The sequence below is a fragment of the Mytilus edulis genome, chromosome 10 (genome assembly GCF_963676685.1).
Source record: "Mytilus edulis chromosome 10, xbMytEdul2.2, whole genome shotgun sequence".
In the NCBI taxonomy this organism is placed as follows: Eukaryota; Metazoa; Mollusca; class Bivalvia; order Mytilida; family Mytilidae; genus Mytilus; species Mytilus edulis.
In genome coordinates this window covers 31839434-31865799 of record NC_092353.1, presented here as the reverse complement: position 1 = coordinate 31865799, position 26366 = coordinate 31839434, and the positions used below count along the sequence as shown (strand labels likewise).

The 26366-nt window shown below is 31.8% G+C and overlaps 2 protein-coding genes across 3 annotated transcripts in view; one reads left to right on the top strand and one right to left on the bottom strand.

Moving 5' to 3' along the window:
* The window catches only part of LOC139490903 (coatomer subunit beta-like), an 82985-nt gene extending 71815 nt beyond the window's left edge, over positions 1-11170 (bottom strand). The window contains exon 1 of the mRNA XM_071278038.1: positions 11083-11170. The gene's annotated coding sequence lies outside the window, so the exon portion shown is untranslated. The remainder of the gene's footprint in view (positions 1-11082) is intronic.
* Positions 11171-12082: 912 nt separating this feature from the next.
* Positions 12083-22668, top strand: LOC139490902 (uncharacterized). 2 transcript variants are annotated; one of them, XM_071278032.1, is made up of 5 exons: positions 12083-12299; positions 15912-16487; positions 17570-17661; positions 20300-20588; positions 21943-22668. In XM_071278032.1, exons 2-5 carry the CDS (start codon positions 16184-16186, stop codon positions 22617-22619), a joined length of 1362 nt encoding a protein of 453 aa, XP_071134133.1. In that variant the 5' UTR covers positions 12083-12299; positions 15912-16183; the 3' UTR covers positions 22620-22668. The 2 variants fall into 2 exon arrangements, with proteins under 2 accessions (XP_071134133.1, XP_071134134.1); XM_071278033.1 differs by lacking the exon at positions 12083-12299 and having other exon boundaries at positions 15900-16487.
* Positions 22669-26366: the final 3698 nt, after the last annotated feature.

Below are 26366 nucleotides of genomic sequence, written 5' to 3'. Positions count from 1 at the left end.
TTCATTTGTGAGTTTGTCTCTTGTCTTCACTCTATACCCTGAGTTGTTTCTGTGCATCAAGTTTTCATTGACCAAACGTTATCGAAAATTAAAACTATTTTGAAATAAGAAATTGTTGTATGATTGGCAAAGACAACCCTATATACCTGATACAAACAAATGTAGATGTTGACAAATTAAGATCACAATCTAGCCTTCAATAATGAGCAAACACATACTGTATATAAAACGCCTCAAAATGTAAAACTATTTAAAACAATTCAAATGAAAATTTTATTTTACAAACAAACAAATTTTTGGTGCAACCAACAACAACATGCAAATTACAGTACTATAGCGCATATGGTGAATTTAGTTATGTTTGTGAGTTTGTTATCCTCCCTATTTTGGGGGCATTGGGGTAACAGGACAACAGAAGAAAAACTAAAGATCTGTTGAAAAGGGCTGGACTCAACAGATTGACACAGAGTACACAAAACACTAAATATTAAAGGTATATATTGATTTTAATCTCCAACTACAAAACAGATTTAGAAAATTCCTTAACTTTTAAGCTGTAATTAAAGTGGTCAAAAGGACCACAAATAGCATTTGAACAATGCTTCCAGGAATTCAATATCAATTTTGATTTGTTTCTTGATTTGTCATTTCATCCCCAGTTTCTTTGTTTTGAACAGCAAAGTTCATGTTATACATCTACCTATATACATATGACATCAGATTCCTATATATAAGCAAGGGATCTAATGTCATAGAGTCATATACAATTATACATATATACATATGACACCAGATTCCTATATATAAACAAGTAATCTCATGTAATAGAGTCATACACAATTTCATTAATACATATGACATCAGATCCCTGTATATAAGCAAGGGATCTGATGTCATAGATTTATATACATCTACATTTATACAATTTTTTATGACATCAAATCCCTGTATATAAGTAAGGGATCTGATGTCATAGAGTTATATACATATGACATCAGAATCCTGTATATAAGGAAACAATCTCAATGTCATAGAGTCTTATACAATTACATATATACATATGACATCAGTATTCTGTATATAAGGAAGTCATCTGATGTCATAGAGTCATATACATCTACATTTATACATATGACATCAGATCCCTGTATATAAGCAAGGGATCTGATGTCATAGAGTTATATACACCAACATATATACATATGACATCAGATCCCTGTATATAAGCAAGGAATCTGATGTCATAGAGTTATATACATATGACATCAGATTCCTGTATATAAGCAAGTCATCTCATGTCATAGAGTCATATACATCTACATTTATTCATATGATATCAGATCCCTGTATATAAGCAAGGAATCTGATGTCATAGAGTTATATATATACACCAACATATATACAAATGACATCATATCCCTGTATATAAGCAAAGGATCTGATGTATTAGAGTCATATACAATTACATTTAAACATAAAAATGATATGACATTAGATCCCTGTATATAAGCAAGGGATCTGATGTCATAGAGTTATATACATCTACATGTATACATAATTTATGACATCAGATTCCTGTATATAAGCTTTAAATCTAATGTTATACAGTTATAATTTACATCTACATATATACATATGACATCAGATAACTATATATAAGCAAGTAATCTCATTTCATAGAGATAAATAAACCTACATATATACATATGACATCAGATTCCTGTCATATAAGCATGGAATCTGATGTTATACAGTTATATTCATCTACATTTATACATATGACATCAGATTCCTGTATATAAGCAAGGGATCTGATGTCATAGAGTTGTATACACCAACATATATACATATGACATCAGATCCCTGTATATAAGCAAAGGATCTGATGTCATAGAGTCATATACAATTACATTTATACATATGACATCAGATCCCTGTATATAAGCAAGGGATCTGATGTCATAGAGTTATATACACCAACATATATACATATGACATCAGATTCCTGTATATAAGCAAGGGATCTGATGTCATAGAGTTGTATACACCAACATATATACATATGACATCAGATTCCTGTATATAAGCAAAGGATCTGGTGTATTAGAGTCATATACAATTACATTTTTAAATATGACATCAGATCCCTGTATATAAGCAAGGGATCTGATGTCATAGAGTTATATACACCAACATATATACATATGACATCAGATTCCTGTATATAAGCAAGGAATCTCATGTCATAGAGTCATATACAATTACATTTATACATATGACATCAGATCCCTGTATTTAAGCCAGGGATCTGATGTCATAGAGTCATATACAATTACATTTATACATATGACATCAGATCCCTGTATATAAGCAAGGTATCTGATGTCATAGAGTTATATACACCAACATATATACATATGATATCAGATTCCTGTATATAAGCAAAGGATCTGATGTATTAGAGTCATATACAATTACATTTATACATATGACATCAGATCCCTGTATATAAGCAAAGGATCTGATGTCATAGAGTCATATACAACAACATTTATACATATGACATCAGATCCCTGCATAAAGCAAGGGATCATATGTCATAGAGTTATATACACCAACATATATACATATGACATCATATTCCTGTATATAAGCAAAGGATCTGATGTATTTGAGTCATATACAATTACATTTAAACATAAAAATGATATATGACATTAGATCCCTGTATATAAGCAAGGGATCTGATGTCATAGAGTTATATACATCTACATGTATACATAATTTATGACATCAGATTCCTGTATATAAGCTTTGAATCTGATGTTATACAGTTATATACATCTACATATATACATATGACATCAGATACCTATATATAAGCAAGTAATCTCATGTCATAGAGATAAATAAACCTACATATATACATATGACATCAGATTCCTGTCATATAAGCGTGGAATCTGATGTTATACAGTTATTTTCATCTACATATATACATATGACATCAGATTCCTGTATATAAGCAAGGAATCTCATGTCATAGAGTCATATACATCTACATTTATACATATGACATCAGATCCCTGTATATAAGCAAGGGATCTGATGTCATAGAGTTATATACAATTACATATATACATATGACATCAGATTCCTATATATAAGCAAGTCATCTCATGTCATAAAGTCATATACATCTACATTTATACATATGACCTCAGATTCCTGTATATAAGCAAGGGATCTGATGTCATAGAATTATATACACCAATATATATACATATGCCATCAGTTCCTTGTATATAAGCAAGGAATCTGATGTCATAAAGTCATATACAATTACATTTATACATATGACATCAGATCCCTGTATATAAGCAAGGAATCTGATGTCATAGAGTCATATACAATTACATTTATACATATGACATCAGATCCCTGTATATAACCAAGTATCTGGTGTATTAGAGTCATATACAATTACATTTATACATATGACATCAGATCCCTGTATATAAGCCAGGGTTCTGATGTCATAGAGTCATATACAATTACATTGATACATATGACATCAGATCCCTGTATATAAGCAAGGGATCTGATGTCATAGAGTTATATACACCAATATATATACATATGCCATCAGTTCCCTGTATATAAGCAAGGAATCTGATGTCATAGAGTCATATACAATTACATTTATACATATGACATCAGATCCCTGTATATAAGCAAGGAATCTGATGTCATAGAGTCATATACAATTACATTTATACATATGACATCAGATCCCTGTATATAAGCAAAGTATCTGGTGTATTAGAGTCATATACAATTACATTTATACATATGACATCAGATCTCTGTATATAAGCCAGTGATCTGATGTCATAGAGTCATATACAATTACATTTATACATATGACATCAGATCCCTGTATATAAGCAAGGGATCTGATGTCATAGAGTTATATACACCAACATATATACATATGACATCAGATCCCTGTATATAAGCAAGGAATCTCATGTCATACAGTCATATACAATTACATTTATACATATGACATCAGATCCCTGTATAAAGCAAGGGATCTGATGTCATAGAGTTATATACATCTACATATATACATATGACATCAGATTCCTGTCATATAAGCATGGAATCTGATGTTATACAGTTATATTCATCTACATATATACATATGACATAAGATTCCTGTATATAAGCAAGGGATCTGATGTTATACAGTTATATACATCTACATATATACATATGACATCAGATTCCTGTATATAAGCTTTGAATCTGATGTTATACAGTTATATACATCTACATATATACATATGACATCAGATTTCTATATATAAGCAAGTCATCTCATGTCATAAAGTCATATACAATTACATTTATACATATGACATCAGATCCCTGTATATAAGCAAGGGATCTGATGTCATAGATTTATATACATCTACATACATACATATGACATCTGATTCCTGTACATAATCAAGGAATCTGACGTTATAGAGTTATAAACAATAACATTTATACATATGACATCAAATTCCTGTACATAAGCATGGAATACGATGTTATAGAGTTTTATCTAAAGAATAACATTTATATATATGACATCAGGTTCCTGTATATAATCAAGGAATCTGATGTTAAATCTGATAAAGTTATATTGATCTTCATATATACATATGCCATGATATTTCTGTATATACTAGTAACCAAGGAAACTGAAATCATAGCTAGGGTCATACATCAGATAATTTTTTTTATTCTGAATGCAGATTTTAAATGTCAAATTGTTCTTTACTGATGAAACCCAGGAGGAGGCCTAATTTATAATTTGATGTTTGACACTGGGTCTAAGACAACAGCAATTAAAACCAAAAGGTAAACAAAGACTGAAAAAAAAACAAAGGACATTTACATCAACAGTTATAAATAATAAATAAGAAACAACAAGAACTCCACTAAAAACTGGGAGTGAAATCCAAGTGAACTACCATTTAACTTTAAAAAAAGGGGGGGGGGGGGGGGGGGGGTACCTGACAAATTTTTTTAATTCTGAATACAGATTGAACCTTACCTCAAGCAGGATTTGATTTGATTTAAAAAAAAAAAAAAAGTTTGGGGGGAGGAGGGGGGGGGGGGGCAAATATGTAAAAAAAAAATATAAAATAAAGGCAGGACAGGAGTTTTTGACAACAAGGCAAGGCAGGATGAGACATTTTATGCAAAATATAAATCAGAAAATACTAAAAAAAAAGGCAGGACCGAAAAGAGAGAAAAAATAAAAGCCCCCCCCCCCCCCCCCCCTCTCTTTACTCATAAGGTCACTATGACAAGATTTTTAGACCAGAAATACTTTGCTGTGAGAGTGGCTCTTTCACAATAGGTTATATATCGACGAGCTTAATTGTGATCATAAATTTGTATTATGAAAAGATAACACTCCCTCCCCTTCCCTATACACACACACAAGAAAAGCCTGTTATAAACGGTAATGAATTGGTTCGTGGTTTCAATATACAATATTTACTACTGTGGTAATTTATGCACAACAATATTTTCTCTAAAATAACTAAAATAATTTATTTCAAAATAAAATAATGCTCCCCAAAATATAGCAGACTGATACACAGCCAGCCGTTTTTAATAAGTTTAATATCGTATTCCGGAAATTATACGTTCTACCTCCGATCTATTTTTCGGATTATTAAAAAGTACGTTGTTGGTTTATTCTGTATAAGTGGTAATAAGTCATATGACATGAGAAACCAAGCATCTAACGGAGGCCGTTACGTTCGAGACTAGGATCATTTAAAATATAAGTAAAGACCACTTTTCAGTTCGGAGTAACAACATACAACAATTAAAATAAAAAGATTAAAGCTATGAGGGTATGGATGGGGGGGTCTGTTATTCTGTAAACATTTAATTTTCACCCCATTTTTCTCTAATCTTTAAAAAAATAACCCCTTTTTTCTCTAATCTTCCAAAAATTAACCCTTTTATTCTCTAATCTTCTATTTTTTGGCTCATTATTCTCTAATCTTCATTTTTTAAGGGCATTATTCTTTAATCATTTAACCCCATCCAAACCCTCAGCTATACAGTATTCCGGTAAGATACGTATGTCTTAATTGCTTATAAGATATTTTGTACATACAACAAGGTGCGGGGTGAAACTGGGGTGAAAATTTGAATTAAAAAAAATGTGCCAAGCTATATTAAATAATAAATAAATTTAACATGTTTAAGCGGATCCCTAAGTTCCCATGAAAGATCATTCCATTTCACCCAAGCGTTTGTCCAAACATTAAATTCTTTACAATAAGATAAATGCATACAATTTCTTTTTATATCAATATTGTTATTCAATTTCATTACTGATATAATATTGCCACGGTATTTAAGTTAAATACAATATTGTATCAGTAATGAATTTAGAGCTCAAATCTGTTTAGTGGAAGTTGTCACAGTTGTGACTTCAGGCAGAGACATATATATGTCTCTGCTTCAGGGAACTTTATTTGGATTTATATAAAAATGAGGAAATGTGCTTGTCATTAAAGCTTAACGTGACGGTACCCAAATTGCACCTATTTTGACAGTTTTTTCACCTACGTTTTTTTATGATCAAGAAAAAAATGTCTATATTGTGTTTATTTTGTAGCCCTATCCTTCTTTATTGTATAGGTACACCAATTTTATTTTGAATCCATATTGAGTCATAAAAAAAAATAGTTTTGAATCAACCTCCAAACTATCCATGATTCTGTAAAGAGGAGTACTCAAATTGCATCCTTGCTGAAATTTACATCGTCAAAAGTCTCATAACCGAGCTTTTGTTTAATTTCTGCAACTATTTTGAACAATTGGATATTTGTCCATGCTTACTCTTCATATTTTACGAAATGGATACTTATAATATATTGTATTTGCTAATTTTAAAAAGATGACGTTTTGATGACGTCGCATGGTGACGTTTTCGTACATTTTGCTTTTTCAGCAAAACAGTCCATCTGTTGATAAATACTGTGAACGTTTTGTGTATATCTAAATATGTTTATCTATGTTGAAAGACGTGCATAGTATCAAATCATAAAAATACAAATTGTTTAGTCTCTAGGAAATCTTGTAAGATTTTTGTTGCTATTTTTTCTAAATAGGTGCAATTTGGGTACTCGGTGCAATTTAGGTACCCTTACGTTACAAGACAACTATCCAACATCGTGGAATTAAAGTGGTAGTAAGCCATATGCGTTCAACAATAAGAAACCGAATTATGATTCGTTTCAAATTTAGCAATATTCAAACCGTTTGTCTGCCGTAAAGGATGGTAATGTTAATTAATCAATGGCAATTTTCTCAACTTAGAATATCAGTACAGATCAGTACAAGGCACAGATAACAACTATAACACAAACACACAAATACAATAGGCAGAAAAAAGAGTACCAATCAGTACACTCCAACAGATTTAGTGTAAATACGGCATAAACAGTCTGAGTAAATGATGACAGTGTACAACGCCAGATTTAAATTAACAGCATCTTCAGGATGTACAGTAGGATCGTACATTCTCATAACTGTACAAATAAATAGCAATATATTTACAGATATGTTTCATTTTATTAAAACTAGTGCCATGAATGTTTAGCCATGCAGAGGAGGCCTTTGAATTTCCTGCAAAAAAAAAACATTAAGAAAAAAAAAGAGAAAATGTTGAAATCTAGGCATTCATTGGTAAGACACATCCTTACATCATTCGGTAATCCTCGGTAGAATCCGCTACTCTCCTTCTTAGAGGAGGGTACGGAATCGGCCAAGTTGAGACGAATGATCCTTACATTTCATATAAAAACGAAATCAATGTTAATACCGATAAAAACCATATTTAGATAATGTATTAAATTGACAACCTTTCAGAATACGTTTATTCAAAGGATAAGTCGGTTAACATGATTTCTTTTAAATTACGGTCTTTATAAGCAGCCCCACCGTCAAAAATAAGATGACGTTTGTAAAACGACAGGTAGAGTCAAACTTTCTTACCAAATATTTATATATACGACAGGATGACGTTCTTTACATATATAATAATGTTTTAACAGATTATAATACCGTTAAACATAAAGTAAATGCATGATAAAGTAAGGAATGGCATGTTTTAGTGGGTATAACATTTAAGTGAGGGCGTATACAATATATGTAAATATATATAGCGCTTCAGCCACCACCCTACTGTGTAGAAGTGCGCCGTTATAAGAATCTAACATATAAATCGAAAGACTTATTATTACGCTAAATTTCGTGAAAGCGTGCAATTTTTAACAATCAATGCTGAAAGGTCAATATTGCCGAGTATTAACGGATTCCAGATTGAACACGACAATCATTGCCATGTCCAACTTCATGACAAACACGCCGTGAAGTAAACGAAACATATTGGATCTAATATTCACAACCAGTCCCTCATCTGCAAATCAACTGAAAATGCAGTGGGAATTTCAGACAACGACATCGTCTTCACATATTACATGATAAAACAATACTTCTGTAAGCAATACCCACAACATCGATACATCTTTAATTGTAAGAGCGATGTCACGCAACAACTAACATATGTTTTACATAATAACAAGGGTATCAATACAATCATACAGATAAATGAGACGTCAACAGATTGACCGGAATGGAATACACCCACAAAGCTATGGACTTAAATTGACCATTCAAAATGACTTCGAAACACTCGGTCAGTCCATTGGTCAAACAGACACCTACATAGGATGGAAAGCGATATGATTACACAAACATGTCGAAAACAGACTAGAAGCTAAACAGAATGTAAACTGGCGTCAATTCTCGAACAATATTACATAAATGTTATCATAAATGCAAGATTCGACAAAATAGCATTCAACCAGTCTGGACCTACCAGTATATAAAAGCAGAGAATCTAGACAGTATTTATTTAGCACCTCTGGAATTGAATGGAGGCCTAACGAATAAACTCATCATAGATACCAGGACTAAATTTTGTATATACGCCAGACGCGCGTTTCGTCTACAAAAGACTCATCAGTGACGCTCGAATCCAAAAAAGTTAAAAAGGCCAAATAAAGTACGAAGTTGAAGAGCATTGAGTACCAAAATTCCTAAAAGTTTTGCCAAATCCAGCTTAGAAAAGCCTGAGGTAGAAAAGCCTTAGTATTTCAAAAATTCAAAATTTTGTAAACAGTTAATTTATAAATATAACCATATCAATGATAATTCATGTCAGCACAAAAAGTGATAACTACTGGGCTGGTGATACCCTCGGGGAAATAAATCTCCACCAGCAGTGGCATCGACCCAGTGGTTGTAAATAAACTCATCATAGATACCAGGACTTAATTTTGTATATACGCCAGACGCACGTTTTGTCTACAAAAGACTCATCAGTGACGCTCGAATCCAAAAAAGTTAAAAAGGCCAAATAAAGTACGAAGTTGAAGAGCATTTAGTACCAAAATTCCTAAAAGTTTTGCCAAATCCAGCTTAGGTATAAATCTATGCCTGAGGTAGAAAAGCCTTAGTATTTCAAAAATTCAAAATTTTGTAAACAGTTAATTTATAAATATAACCATATCAATGATAATCCATGTCAGCACAAAAATGCTAACTACTGGGCTGGTGATACCCTCGGGAAAATAAATCTCCACCAGCAGTGGCATCGACCCAAAAGAAAAGACCGACATTCTAAACATCACTTCAAATCTGTGTTCACAATTCCAGATCCAGATTTACATTGAAAAAAGATCGACATTAAACATTACAAAACTGAACATAACACTGGAAGCCGTAAACAAGTTACTGAATAGTGTACATCTATCTTTATCGAAGGGACCAGATGGAATTCCAAATACCATTCTTAAGAATTGGACAGAAGCACTCGCACATTGTCTGATCGTCATAAAACATTTGTAGTTAGCATACTTATCATGACTACCAGAAGACTAATCAAGTGCTAATAAAGCTCCAGCATTAAAAACAGCAGAAAAGTACAGGTCCGTTTCAGTTACTTCTGCACAAACTCATCAAAGATAAGTAATAGGAAACATACTGTAATTTTTAGAAATTTGTAAGTGCATTTGGTATTGCATTTTTTTAAAATATGATACCTCATGTGTTTGATTAATCCTAAAAGAGAAAATCTTAAAAACCTACGGAAAGTCTTTATTTGCGAATCATAACAGATGCCTACTTATTTCAGCGAAAAGTCAACACAACTAACAACAGCCAAATTCTCAAAAAAAAATAAATCTGAAATTGGTGTAAGTGTTAACATAAAACTGGAGACTAAAATTTAACGCTTTTATGAAACAAAAACCGATACACTTCTATCAACTAAATAATCAGACAAGTTCAAACAAACCCTTATTTATGGTCTTGAAAGATTATCTAACACTCACAAGAAACAAACATCAAGTTAAGACAAGTACTAGTAACCTAAAATGGGGGCTACCCAAAAACGATGGTAGAGTGCAAACACCTGAATGAGGATATTTCACGTCCTAGAACAAACAAGGGACTCACCGCCGAAAGAACAAACCAGCTGTCCTATCAAGTCAGGAATATGACAGTTGTTATCTATTCGTTTGATGTGTTTGAACTTATGATTTATTAAATTATAATCCTGGTACCTTTGATAACTATTTGCCATTTGATTGGGGATTTTCCGTTTTGAATTTTCCTTGGAGTTTGGTATTTTTGTGATATCACTTTTGTTCAGTACACACACATGAAGCCATGGTTGAAAGGAGAAGCGCGGAAGATACCAAAGGGATAGTTAAACTGATAAGACGAAGCAAAAAAAAAAAAAAAAAAATACCATGAAAAGATAAACCATACAGAAGCAGAAACACGATTTCACCATTTCAGATAAGATAGAGATTCACATTCGAGAAAAAAAAAAACTAACAACAAATCCATATAAACCATTTTGATACATTTTGTTACATCGCTTTCAGAAATACTTAAAAACCTTTGAGTAACAATTTGTTTACTTACATTGATATCCAGTTTAAGTATAAGAATGGACTCGTTTATTTCAAAGTTGCTGTCTCGTGATTTTCCAGTTCAATGTCAAGGCGCAGGAAATGCATTAGATTCAATAAAAAAAAAAAAAATCTTCAGTAAACAATAACAGCAATATATTCCTTCCATAATCTAGTTTATTTAAAAAAAAACTATTTAAGAAAAAGAATCATATATATTATATATTATAATTGGTTGCAATTTAAGAATTGAATGCTTCTTATTGTAAATTCATTGGAGTGTAGAAGCGTTGACCGAAGTACATTTTGTATGTAATTACACCTAATGTAAGAATCCGGGGTTTTGATTGGTTAATAGCCAGTGTATTTTTCACCAATTTACTGTTATCAAATGAATATCGTTCATTTTTAACGCCGCCGGGGTATTTGCTAAAAGGATATGCCTTTTTTACCCTCTCTGCCGTGGTATTTGCCAAAAAATACTCTATCCGACTGGACGCTTGTAACGTCACGATCATCAATGCGTTTTAGTACATTAACATTCGGTGTAATTAAACAGATATATCATGTTATTGAGGGGTATTTGCGAAAAATACCAGTCTTGAGAATGAATTTCCCTCGCCTTACGGCTCGTGAAATTTAACATTCTCTCGACTGGTATTTTTCGCAAATACCCCTCCTTAACATGATATATCTGTTCAAAATGCGGAAGCGCTTCATTTTAACAATATGCGCACGGTCAACGATTTTACAACCCTACGAAATTACTAAAAGAAACATTCGGTATGATCATGGAAAATCGATTTTTATGATTTATTTCAAACGTTGTTATCCAATCAAAATAACGGATTCTTCTAAAACATACATTTAATGTAACTATTAAAATGTAAACAATACAAGACCATTTTCCTTTCGATATGAGAAGTGGCTTCATTTCGGTTGTGTACGTTTTTAAATGTATATGACCGTACATATATGTACACATGCACTCAACAAATCTGAAGTTTTCCTTCGCATTTACAGTGTTACACCACATCTAGGTTAAGTAAGAATTTATCAAACATGAACTCCGGATTGACTAAACATTTCTACGTCGTTTATTTGTTAAATCAGTAAACACGATTTCCTGAAATCTATGACATATCATACAACCGACATTTATATCTTTGTGTGACCAATGGACAGTCACGCGATAGTGTTTACTTGATCAGAGTGTCAAGAATCCGCTTGGTTTGTATTTCAATTGTTCTCTCTTACTAAAATTAAAGTAATACACGGCCGACACTCGGCTAACCGAGAGATTGGTCGGTTAATCTATATTGAGTATGCGGCTATATCGGCAGTGGGTCTGTTAATCGGGTTGGCTATACGTCTGTTAAGAGTAAAACGCACAATTTAATGTTAAACTCGATCAAATATACAGATTTTTTGGCATATTATAAGAATTAAATCAAAAAAAGAAAAGTGTCTGACAAAATGATATCTATCAAAGAACGTTTTCCACCTTTAAAAACATTTCATAGTCTGCGCAGTTTTCAGTAAAAGTAAAAGGCGTCGCGCAAGTATGTAGTATTTATGATTACACGCATAGCAATTTTTTAATAAAAGGCGAAACAAACAATTTTAGATATCATTTAAAAGACACAAAATACTACTTTGGTTCTTAAATATAAATTGACATTAGTAAATATTTCATAATTGTAATATAACGTGAGTAATACCACGTTTTAGTGAAAATTATGTGAATAAAGTCTGTTAATGGGTTGGACAATTGAAATTGTGTCAGTTAAGAGTTTTTTAGCCACGAAAATAGTTGTGCTACCTTTATATTTTCCCATTGAAAATGTTAAAAATGAGATGTTCTTGAGTAAAAAAAAATATTGTAAGGGTTCCGCGGAACCCAGTGTCTCGCCTACTTTTGCTGTAAATCGCAGGCTCAACAAAAATGAGGAAAAAAATCAATAAAAATATTCCTCTTGATACTATCTTATGATTGTAAGAAGCTTCTGTCCAAGTTTAGTAAAAATGTAGGATAGTGAATGAATCTAATAAATGTTTTGAAAACTTTAACTGCAGACTGTATGTAATGTTAACTGGAAGAAAATCTAAGTCCATTCAAAAGTAAAATACGGAAAAAAATGGATTTACTTAATTACAAAATTTACTTCTCGATACTATCTTATGATCATAAACAAACTTCTGTCCATGTTTGGTACAAACTAAGGATAGTTTAAGAAAGTTATTAAAACTTTAAAAACTTTAACCACAGAGTGAATGTAATGTTTCCCCGCAGAACAAACTAAGTCCATGATTTATAAGTAAAATACGGAAAAAATGGAATTTTATTTTTACAAAATTTACTTCTGGATACTATCTTAATATGATCATAAACAAGCTTCTGTCCAAGGTTGTTAGAAATCCAGTATAGTTCAAGAAAGTTATTAAAATTTCAAAAACTTTAACCACAGATTGAATATTTGTGGACGACGACACCGACGACGACGGAATGTAGGATCTCTTAGTCTCGCTTTTTCGACTAAAGTCGAAGGCTCGACAAAAAATAATAATACGATGCAACACTATCCTTCCAGTAAAAGCATTTTTATTTTGACTTTCTTTGCATTTTACTCAAGAGTGTGTCACTTCAATATAGCGTGATCTGGGTTGGTCGCTGGAATATGCATGAATTTATTATTAACGATTTCAATCAGCCTTAATTTTTGTGTCTGCTCAAAGTAGCATGTTCTCAAATCCGATTGAACGTGTCTTTCTAATACAACACAGGGTACATATATAACGTGTTGTCGTTTTCATATGCACATGACATTTGTCACTGGACGTTTAGGTGGTACCCAACACTACAGGGAGATAACTCTGTAAAGTCAGTGATACGTTTTAATTACGTTGTGTTGTAATGGGAATAATAAGCTTCTCGAAGATCAAAATTGGTGTTTGTCAAACTGCTATATAACCAGTTAATTTTTCTGACAAAACGGTTGGTTCAAATTTTTTGAAATTTTTATATTTCTGTTAAAGGTTCAAATTAAATACTTTGTCAAAATTTTATCCAAATTAAACGAACCACATTGATTTTAGTGAAAGTGTTCGGTACCACCTTAATCCTAATTCCTCAGCATCATCCAATTGGTTTTTTTTTCTTGTATTACTTAATCATCTGTTGTTTACAAATCATTCTAAAGTAAATGGAAAGGAGCGAATGCAGCTACACTTGGTTGTATTAAAATTTAATTCATTTTATTCCGTTTAGTTCCTTTTCTACATATGTGCAGAGAAGAACTGCAGGTGTCCACATGTAAACGTCAAGCATTTGTCACCAATATGAGTACATCGCAATCCGTTACTGTTTCAACACCCAGGGGGGTTTCATGTCTTTATTCTTAAACAATTTGTTTTTTTCTCTTTTTTAGCAATGCATCACTCTCTACTGTCCTTATCTTTTATTTTGTATTCTGTATCTCCATCCAGATTCTCGTGTATACCATGAGGGTACGGATTGGGGGGTGTTGTTTATTTCTGTATTCTTTAAATGGTTATGTTACTTTTCTCTACATTTTGTTTATCTTACCCATTATTCTTTCTCTATTCTTTATATTTAGGCATCCCAATATACTGATGTTTAGTTACATTACGACGTTAATCTCTGATTTATATACTGGTTACCAATGTAGATGACAAATTGGTGTCATTCGTGACAATTAAACAGAATCCACATGATATATGCGACCATTCTCGGATAAAATCAATTTTACTTTAATTTAACACTTTTTGAAACCATTTTTATCAATTTTCAATATCCATTGCCTACATTGTTATTGTTCATGTGTTTTGTTCCGTATATTTTATATTCCATTGCTCATGTTTTGTTTCCGTATTTATTTTATGTTCCATTGCTCAAGTGTTGTTTCCGTATATTTTAGCCGCTCGTCTTGAGCCTACCAAATGAACACACCATAAAGTAATAAAATTATACTTTTATTGTCATTCATAACTCTTAACAGACTAATTAACAGACCGGGTTTTATACATCCGACCCATTAACAGACCAGGTTTTTAATAAAGATTGATTTATGTCACCAAAATACAGATTTTCGTGTAGATTTTTCACAAAATGATATCAATTTGGTTAACACTCATAATGCCTGTCTTTTTTCGATGTTCAAAATAGTGCATGCAAGTAAATTCAACCCAAGTGTCATTTTGTGTACATTTTGTGTGTGTAAAATGTGTATAAATTTACTGATGAGTAATTTGCCTTTTCATTTTATAGATCGTACATAGAAGCTAGAAAAATAATAATTACACCACTGGATTCAGTACATTGAATAGTTTTGTCAGACATAAATATTTTTTATGATAAACATATATTTAAAAGGTTATACAATGAAACATTCTGAGTTTTCAATGATTTTCTCGATAACACCTGATTAACAGACTTTAGCCAACCCGATTAACAGACCCACTGCCGATATAGCCCCATAATCAATATAGATTAACCGACCAATCTCTCGGTTAGCCGAGTGTCGGCCGTGTAATAGGATTTCTCTTTTTCACTTTTAAAATGACTGGACATGCATATTAATTGATCTTGTTTATATTATCAAAACTAATAATTTCTCTTTTACTTGATATCTTTGATGTTTCCCTCCATTGATAGATATTTTTTTCTATAACTAGCCAAAGTGATATCAGCGTTCAATTAGGATACTTTTTGTGTAATCAAATTCACGTGACAAATTTCAAATGATAAACGAGTGTCTTAATTTAAAAGGCCAATCATCTAGCCAGTATAAATAACCTGGACATTAACTTATATTTTGATAGGGACATCAACTGCAACATGAATTTGAATAGCTTTATTTTCAACTTAGTAGGGATAAATTTGAAGAAAAAAAGTACATATATATACCTTTGTTCGTACATATAAACTTTCTGACCAGGAAGTGAATTGTGAATGCTTACCTTTTAATTATAGCTTTGTTATTAATGATAAAAAAGACAATTGACGTATAATTATCGAATTTAAGCAGCTGTGGCTGACGTAAATAGATATTATCTAGGTTGCAGAAAGACAATCCACGGTTCATGTGCTTAAGATGTCCACATTGGAAGTATTTTTTCGTGGACAGATTGATAGCATCTGCGGACAAATATGCTTCAAAGTTATTATTTCAAACCAAGATGTAGATATCTTAATGTTGTTCCTTGTGTATGAACATGCACCACACTACGGCATATCACTAACGGCTGACACATCAACAAAGGAACATGAGTTGCCAATGAACTTTTTGTCTGGTTCTGTTTGCAGTTATTGTCTAGAAATTTATGGTTTGCGAAAAAAGATTGAATCCGACAGAGAGTTTTATGAATATCAGTCGTATGGAAGAAAAGTTTTTCAAGGTAATAAATCAATATTGAATATTTCATTTTTACTTTATTCCTTATCTACTTGTATTTGATGTTGTTAATTTTGTTTTTGCCTTTAGCACAATAACGTGAAAAGAAAATGTTTCTTCTTTTAGAAATATGATGTCAAACCACACATTAAACAATAAAATAATATCATAATGACTAAAAAGTATAACAACAACACCAAACTCAAAGGCCAATTAAAAAAGAATTCCACAGAAACGACAAGCACTATCAATCAACGAAACAAATTGGAAAAAAACCAACAACTGCAAGATACGTGTTGCATAATCCACATAAACACTTTTGAGTTTAACTAAAAGAATCTTAAAAGTACCCATTAGTTTGATTCCATGGCAATTACTCAAGATGAAGTAAACAACTGTATAGGATAAGCAGTAGTCAGCACTTCTGTGTTGACATCAATATCAATTATATCGTCATTGACAAAACTTTAAATTTTTCGAAAACCTAAGGATTTTCTTATCCCAGATACAGATTACCTTAGCCGTATTTGGCACAACTTTTTTGAATTTTGGGTCATTTATGCTCTTCAACTTTGTACTTGTTTGGCTTTATAACTATTTTGATCTGAGCGTCACTGATGAGTATTATGTAAATTAAACGCGCGTCTGGCGTATCAAATTATAATCCTGGTACCTTTGATGACTATTTACACCACTGGGTCGATGCCACTGCTAGTGGACGTTTTGTCCCCGAGTGTATCACCAGCCAGGTAGTCAGCACTTCGGTGTTGACATGAATATCAATTATATAGTCATTCTAATAAATTTCCTGTTGACAAAACTTTAAATTTTTAAATGCTCTTCAACTTTGTACTTGCTTGGATTTATAACTATTTTGATCTGAACGTCACTGATGAGTCTTGTGTAGACGAAATGCGCGTCTGGTGTATTACATTATAATCCTGATACCTTTGATAACTATTTACAATAAGTTTTGAAACATTTGGTAGTACACAAAACATTAGTTTATCAACATTACAGTTATTAAAACGGAATCGATTACACAAAATTTGAATTCATTTGTCTAAATAACAGCTTTATTTTCAGTAATGAAAGGTCACTCAGCATCAAATCTCAACCTCAACTTGAGGTTGTCTACACAAGAATGTACATTTCTTCCTGTAGACTGTGCTTCAAAGGTAACAATATTAACGTATGTGCATTTAGTCAAAAGAGGTCTCTTCAGTGATTCTCGAGGCCAAAATATTTGAAAAATCCAAAACTTATAGAAAAAATGATGAGCGTATGAACCAAAAAAAAAGACAACCAGTAAAGCCACAGCTAGGTTAGAAATTAGAGTTTTGCATTAGGGAGATACATTCCTTAATCTAAAGTAATTTTCAAATTTGGTTATAGGAAATTTAACATTTGTTTCTACTTATCAATCAGCCTCTATCTACTGAATATCAGACTTGGGGTAATTGTAATTGTAATCGTTAATCAGCTGTAATTGATTACAATTTTTCAAGTAATCAATGTTATCAATGTAATCATTAATCAGCCCAAAATCTGATTACATGTAATTTAATTTAATCAATTACTTTTCAAAATACCCTGTAATCCTGATTACTTTGGGATTACATTCTGATTACAATGAAAAAAATTTAAACTATGTTTATGTTCAATAAATGAACCTTTTTGTTATTCTTGTCTGAGAGATATTTAACAACTTTAAATAGTTTGGCTTACTTTATAAATCATGTTATTTGATTTGTATACTTCAGTAAAAAAGTAACTGTTACATTATTGAAAAGTTATCATTAGCCTAAGAAGAGACATTATACAATTATATATCTCTGGCCTTAGTGAAAGACATTGTACATGTATTCATAATTTAAAGATGTACATTTATATATATATCTGATAATATTAAACTGTTATATTTTAAAAGTAATACTTTTCTTTAACCCTGATTTATAATCTTTTGTTAATATTGTGATTTTGTCAATTTTGAAATGACAGATAAGAAACCAATTAAGGTTTGTTTTTATTGCAATTACCTATTTAGTATAGCTGTATGACAATACATGTGATAAAGAGATTAATCAAACATGTTTAAATTTATCTAATTAGCACAAACTAAATTAAAAGTTAGACAAATATTTTGTTTAAAATAAGCAAAATTGTGTATGTATTTGGACTGGACATGTAAAATGCAATGATTTTAGTACTTGTTTATGTTTACAATTTTATTACACAATTATATTAAAATTCTAATTGTTTTAACTGATAACTTTATTTCATCCATATTTTAACTACAACAAACAGCTTCTAAAAATGCACAAGATACATTAAACATTTATTCATTCACATCATACAAAATTTTTTTTTTTAAATTCATTGTAATCAGATGTAATCATGATTACTTTGCCAATGTAATCATTAATTTAATCAGACCCCTTCAGAAATGATGTAATCATTAATTTAATTTAATCTGACAAATGACAAAGTAATTGTAATTTAATCAATTACATTGAAAGTAATCGGACCCATCTCTGCTGAATATATTACATATTTACCTAGCGCAGAAAGAAGAAACGTAGTAACCTCCTCGGTGATCTTATAACATCATGCTCGCCTCGAATGCGACAGGTCCCTTTTTCGATCACGAGCAGGATAAAATAAATTTGAAAATTTGTATTTTCTGCCTATTCCATGAATATTCAGAATACACAGAAGAAGAAGAACCAAAACTTTTCGGTTTGAGATAAGTCTATTTAGGACAACATATATTTTTTATGGACAGTTATCTTGTGAAACAAACCCACATTAAAATGTAGCACTGCATGTCCTTCTAGTAGTACAAAGTAGGTTTCTAATATACTTATTTCACATTATAATATGCATTCATTATTTTCCACTGGACAGTAAAAACCTATCTACCATCAGTATCTTTTTAACAATTGCAATGAAATGCAGTTTAGTGAAAGGAAAGCTATTCAGATCCAACCAACAATAAATAAAAAGCGTTAAATGATGCACAAATCAAAGTCATTAAGTGAGTTATTCTATCTTTGTACTGACTGACTACATTAAAAGTGTCGATTTTTTTAACTAGCCGCAATTCTCTTGAAACTAAATATGACATTACATTATTTGAAGTAACATATGTTTGTTACAATACGATACATCGGTTTACCAGCATTTATACAACGAGCGTCTATTTATAGGATTATATTCTTATGATAAGAATAATACAGAGAAAAAAATTATGAAAAGTAATGCAATTTTTTTCGTCAATCAATTTTGTTTACATTGCCAAAAATGTATGCAATGTTTGTTTTTGAAAGAAAACGATAACATCATCCCCCGACAACTCTTTTAACTTCAGTGCAGAAACACTTTAAATACAAATAATTCTTTTGACCAACAGGTTTGATAATGTAATTATTTGAGTGAACAAAAGGCATATGATCATGGTATGCCGAAATAAGCTAAACATATATATAAACGTGAAAAGAATATCAAATCACTACTAAACTAAAACTAAGACATAGACATATGTGTGGGTTCTTCCTTCTTAATACTGATAGGTATATATAAGTTTCTTTTATTATGAAATTATTTAAACAGTTTTAACAGTTCTTCACTCTTTCAGTTGAAAAAAGTCAAGAATGGAAATCTTGCAACCATTGAAAAAAGCTGCAAGCAGAAACTAAAGTGTACTAGTTTTTGATCGAATATTTTCTTGTTTTTCATATTTTTGTTATTTTACTTTTTTATTCCTTTCAGTCAATACAGACATGAAACTAAAGCATGGAACTTTTCTTGTTGTAGGATAATCTCCAAATTAGTATACACCATAAGCCAAATTCTAGATATACTTTCAAGAGTAATCAGAAATACCAGTCTGCTAAAACCTGGATTCTGATTTTTAAACAGCATGGCGAAAAGATAAGTTTCTTTATATATACTGGCAAGCGACTGAAATTTACATTACCATTTGAACTCCATGCAGCCAGGAACTGTGAAATAAAAGCTATAATTGGCTCTGTTTTATATGAAAGTGATGTGGTTCGAATTATTGCGAATGAAGTAAACAGTGAAAAGTTAAGATTTAAATCGTGTAAGTTTATATTTTTCAGTTGTACCAGTTACTATAAATGACACACATCCTTTAAATCTTTGAGTTATTTTTGTCATGTTTAACCATTAAAAGGATTGGTTTCAGAAATAGCTCTAATAAGTCATTTAGATAAAAGACAAACGGTATTATTAATTCTCCCTTAGACGACAATATTAACCTTTTCTAAATTTACCATTTTTATAATAAAAACCTGGACAAAAAAGCTATGTGTGTTATTATAACTGTATATTCTGTTTGAGAAATTGAAGTCAACTAGTATCATGGGAAACTTGAAACGGAGCATGGTATCCATGCTACAATCATTTAACATCAAATTTATGACAATTTTATTGTCTTTTGGAATAATTCTGGAGAAAATATTTCAATGGGTTTCAAAATTTACATTGTAGATATACACACTGTAGCTGTCCATAGATTAATTAAAAAAAATATACTGTGCCCTTATATCTAATCGCGGCGCTCCAAAGTTGACATCCTTCACCTGCATTGGGTACACAAAAGGCCAACATAAACCCGATTGAATGTAACACTAGTAATACTTTTACCTTATAGATACGAGAAAAGACGACGCAAACATTTCCAATTGTGAACTTTCCATTTCTAAGTAGCAACATTCCAGCAGCACCTGCATACGGGGTATATATCTCTCAATTGATACGATATTCCCGTGCTTGCATTTCCTATCATGATTTTCTTGATAGAGGGTTACTGCTCACAAGGAAGCTATTAAATCAAGAGTTCCAAATGGTGAAGTTGAAATCATCCCTTCGTAAATTTTACGGACGCCATCACGAGTTGGTTGACCGTTATGGAATAGCCATTTCACAAATGATATCGGATATGTTCCTCACGTCGTAACTACAATCCCCTTCCCTTTCATGAATTTGACCTACCGAATTAGACTATTTACCGGATTTGTAATCACATAAGCAACACGACGGGTGCCGCATGTGGAGCAGGATCTGCTTACCCTTCCGGAGCACCTGAGATCACCCCTAGTTTTTGGTGGGGTTCGTGTTGTTTATTCTTTAGTTTTCTATGTTGTGTCATGTGTACTATTGTTTTTCTGTTTGTCTTTTTCATTTTTAGCCATGGCGTTGTCAGTTTGTTTTAGATTTATGAGTTTGACTGTCCCTTTGGTATCTTTCGTCCCTCTTTTGTAATTGTTGAAGAGTAACTTTGTTTTTTCTTATATTAGTATATAGTTGCTTGATTGATTATGAACATATGCTTTTCCGGTGTTTTATAGTAACTAGCCGCCCGTATTTAGCTGAATATATTTTGTAAAAAACATTAATGTATTAATTGCCATGAGTCAATGCTTTCTTTCTAGATTTTACCAAACAAGAATACCAAGCTCTTCTCAACAGGACGTTAACTTTCATTAAAACTTTACCAGGGAAATTCCAAACTATTGACTATCTGTATAGAAATAAATCGGAAATGTACTTTGCATCCATAAGAGAATATCATTCTGGGATAATGAAGCCTTATAAAAAGGACCATAATGGAGATCCCTGTTCTGTAATAAATGGACATATAGATGGATTATTTTTCAGTACTGCCTTAGATTTTCAGACTATGAAGCCTTTGCCTGAATCATTATATGGACCAGTTAGATTTAATATTGATGCCAGTACATTATTTACACCAAACTTTAATTTATATTTTGCGGATTTTTATTGTCATTATCGTGTCCATTACGTGACTGTCGTATTAACTCCTAAAAGGTCACCAACTGATAAATTCTGTGAAGGACGACTTCATAAACTTGATATAAGACATAATCCGTTTATATATCTCAGTGAAACAAAAGACGATTTTTATGAAGTTATAGTTTATTTAAGCAATGGAATTCGTGTTGAAGTGTTTTATACAGAAGCAGTGAACATTTCAAGAATAATCGAAAACCAACAAGGACATTTCGAACGAGTACCAATAATTGGAAGAGGAGAAAGTAGACCCACTGGAATTCCTAAAAATAATCTTTGCAAAATATGCAACTTATAAAAAAATATCTCATCAAATATACCAGATTTGTAATTTTAAACGTCAGACGCCCACGGAAGCCTCATCAATGACGCTCGAAAAAACAAGGTAAAAGGTCGTCTAAAGAATGAAGGTAAAAAACACTAAGGACCCGTATAATCTTATACTGTATATTACTATCTCATATTGCACGAGGAAGCTATTAAACTAAGAGTTCCAAATGATGAAGTTGAAATCATCCCTTCGTAATTTTACGGACGCCATCACGAGTTGGTTGACCGTTATGGAATAACTATTTCACAGATGATATAGGATATGTTCCGTATGTCGTAACTACAATACCCTTCCCTTTTAACAAATGTGACCTACCGAATAAGCATTTTTACCGGATTTGTTATAATATAAGCAACACGACGGGTGCCACATGTGGACCAGGATCTGTTTACCCTGCCAGAGCACCTGAGATCACCCCCATGTTTTTGTTAGGATTCGTGTTGCTTAGTCTTTAGTTTTCTTTGTTGTGTCTTCTGTACTATTATTTGTCTGTTTGTCTTCTTTTTTAGCCATTGCGTTGTCAGTTTATTTTCAATCTATGAGTTTGACCGTCCCTCTAGTATCTTTCGCCCCTCTTTTGTAACTCATAAGTAATAAATCATAAGAATTTTATCTTAAAGATAACTAGTTTTTAATGAAAACTCAATGACTCAAAGGAATTCGTAATATTCAGCTGACACATTATTTCCGTATTCGACAAAAGTAAAGACTTGTAGTGTCGTAGCATCTTAAAGAGTTATTGATAACAAAACTAACTACAGTATTTTCTTAAAGTTTTTGTAAAAAGGTTAGTGTATCTTACGATCAGTGTTACATTGATTCTTTGATCATTGATAAAAATGTGCACTGCTTTGTCGACATGATATTTGTTGAGTTTGGTGGAATGATATTTCAGAAGATAATCGGTATTCCAATGGAATTGTACAAAGCTCCTGGTCGATTTCTTGTTTTTGTATTGATATGAAGAATATTTCAAAGAGAACTTTTTCAAGAAATTAAGACAAATGCATCTTGCAAACTGCGGGTCTGATTCCTATTTTGATTATTTACACACGAATTTATGACAAAACATGTGGATTGCAACTTTTTAACTGCCAACTACACATTTACAGCAGAAACATACGTTCTGTGTCATTGTTATGCGATTCTGTATCTCAGTTTATAGTTACGCTCATGTATGTTCACAGACTAACATTAGCAGGGGCATGATCATTACACTAAGAAATACTTCAATAACGTTATTTCTTCAGAAGTTTTACGGTTACTATCCCGAATTGATTGACCTTTACGATGTGCTGGTGTTTCGACTATCGACTGTTTTAGTTGTCTTTAATTTTTTATATCAGTATAGGCGTCTGATTTATGATTTTACAGGATGTGTTCTATTACCGATTGTAAGATGTTGTCATTGTGTGAATCACATGTCGGATGATGCATGCCCAGTAGATAAACTCATCATAGATACCAGGATTAAAATGTTATATTTCGCCAGAGTGAGACGCGAGTAGGAGACGCTTATACTGTCGATGAACTCGGTCTCGCTACTTTCCTAGTTCATGTGCAATTCTCAGTCTTTGATGGTTACCTTGATTTGTTTCTTCCTTATCGATTTACGGGATTTGAACATCGGTAAACTATTGCCACATTGATTTCGGGGGAAATGAATGAACCCAGCGAAAAAATTGTTTATGTGCTATAAAGGTCTCATCATGACAATTAAGAATATATAGTTTCTCTTGCTTAATTACTTTCACCCATTTCGTTTGAATATGTTTGATAGTTGTCTGTTTGACATTCATACAACATCTCATTCATTCTTATCTAGTTTTTGACTGTAAAAGCGAAAAAGGTATCATAACAGAAATTAAGACTATAATATACTATTTGGTTTAGGTATAGGGATCCTAATCACTATATTCTAGACATGAACATGTTTTTAGAAAAACGTTCATCCCAAATATCATAAGCGAGTGTTAATATGAAAAAGAGGTTGATATGAACAAGGTTGTATGAGATGAGAAGAAGCAGAAATACTACAACAACATATTTGATGCATTGGTCGAAGAGGAGACAACAATATACAAATAAAAAATTTGGTATCTAATTAGTAAATAAGTTTTAATGGATACAAATAAGATAATGCATCAAGGATTTCAAACAGGAAGTCATCATTTCCATGTTGATACGCATTATAATTAACATGATCAATATTATAGATTAACTGCCTACAATTGTTTTTCAAACTATTAAGGATTTTCTACCCAATAAATATATTACCTTATCTGTATTTTTCAGAACCGATCGACATTTTGAATTCCCAATGATCTTCAACTTCTTATATATTTGGCGTCTTAACCTTTTTTTTATTTGAGAGTTACTGATAAGTATTTTGTAGACACAAAATTAAAGCTTGGTAACTATGATGAGGTTATTCGACAGTTTTACGGATGCCATAATGATTTTGGTTGACCGCTATAATATATATGTTTCTTACGGATGATTTCATGCGTCTGCAACGCTTTTCTGGATTTTCTTCATAAAAATTTCTCAAAGCCGACTATTTTAGAGTCTAGGTCTATATGACCAACAAGGACCCAAAAGCTTTCTTTGCGCTCGAATGTGACATCCCGTTTGTTGTGAATATCTTACAAAGCCGTAATGAAATTGTATAAGAATAGTTGTGTATGGTTTGATTTCAGTATATATGATTGTGTTTTATCTGAACCATAATTTATGCACAAGAGTAATCATATTAAGTTAGTTTTATTATATGCATTAAAACCAATTTATAAATCAAGCATCTTGATACTGTAAGTTTTAAAGAATTTTTTGGTTGACTCGGAGTGTTTTTTTACATAGAAGAATTTTCCCTACCTAAGATAAGATACTTGTTTCTACGTTCGCCATTCTTTTTTATGAAACCAACTCTTTCAATTTGTCTTTTAGTCTGGAATTCTGAACACTACTGTAAAGTGTAGAAAAGTCAAATGTTTTAATTCCCTTGCAAGATGAAATAGTCTTTAAATTTTTTAATATCTACATCTGATTCACGCCTCATCTAGGCTAGGCAGTTTCACAATAACTTTGAAGCCCAGTTTGATTGCTGATAAATTTGATGTTAATGATTTAGAAAAAGGTTTCGTGGAGCACTTGGAATACAAAGCAATATACATTTGTGTGTATGGCACGTGTAGCCATTCACCTTAACCCAATCTTTGTATTTTTATTAAGGATAGATTTATGGTAGCGAAATCCTGAATTTAATAATGTATCAAAAATACAAGCTTTACATTTATTGAAATAAAGGACCCGACTACAGACACAAGCATATTGAACAATTTTTTGAAAACTTTGTTTGTATTTACGTTGTCTTTTGTTGTCGAGTTTGATTAATTTATTTCGCGAAAGCGTGACATATCGATTATTTTCAGTTTTCCGTATTTTACTGACGAATTGACATCTTTTACAGTTAACATTCAGATTAGGTCTCAGATAAAAGTTGGACAACAAAACATTTTGCAAACCTACATTGAATGTTATGAAATTAGGACATAAGCTTGTTTATGACCAAAACAATTAAGAGATAATGTCTAAAGCAAACATTTTATTTTTTTTGTATTTTTCTGATAGATTGACTGCGTTTCATACAGTTGCCATTTGCAGACAGTCTCTAATTGTTTTTTTCACATAATAAATTTGTAAACCTTACAATTT

Coding starts and splice junctions, on each gene's coding strand:
- LOC139490902 (XM_071278032.1), top strand. CDS start 16,184: ATGTCCACATTGGAAGTATTTTTTCGTGGACAGATTGATAGCATCTGC. Junction 16,488..17,569: donor TGGAAGAAAAGTTTTTCAAG/GTAATAAATCAA, acceptor CTTTATTTTCAG/TAATGAAAGGTCACTCAGCA. Junction 20,589..21,942: donor AAAGTTAAGATTTAAATCGT/GTAAGTTTATAT, acceptor CTTTCTTTCTAG/ATTTTACCAAACAAGAATAC.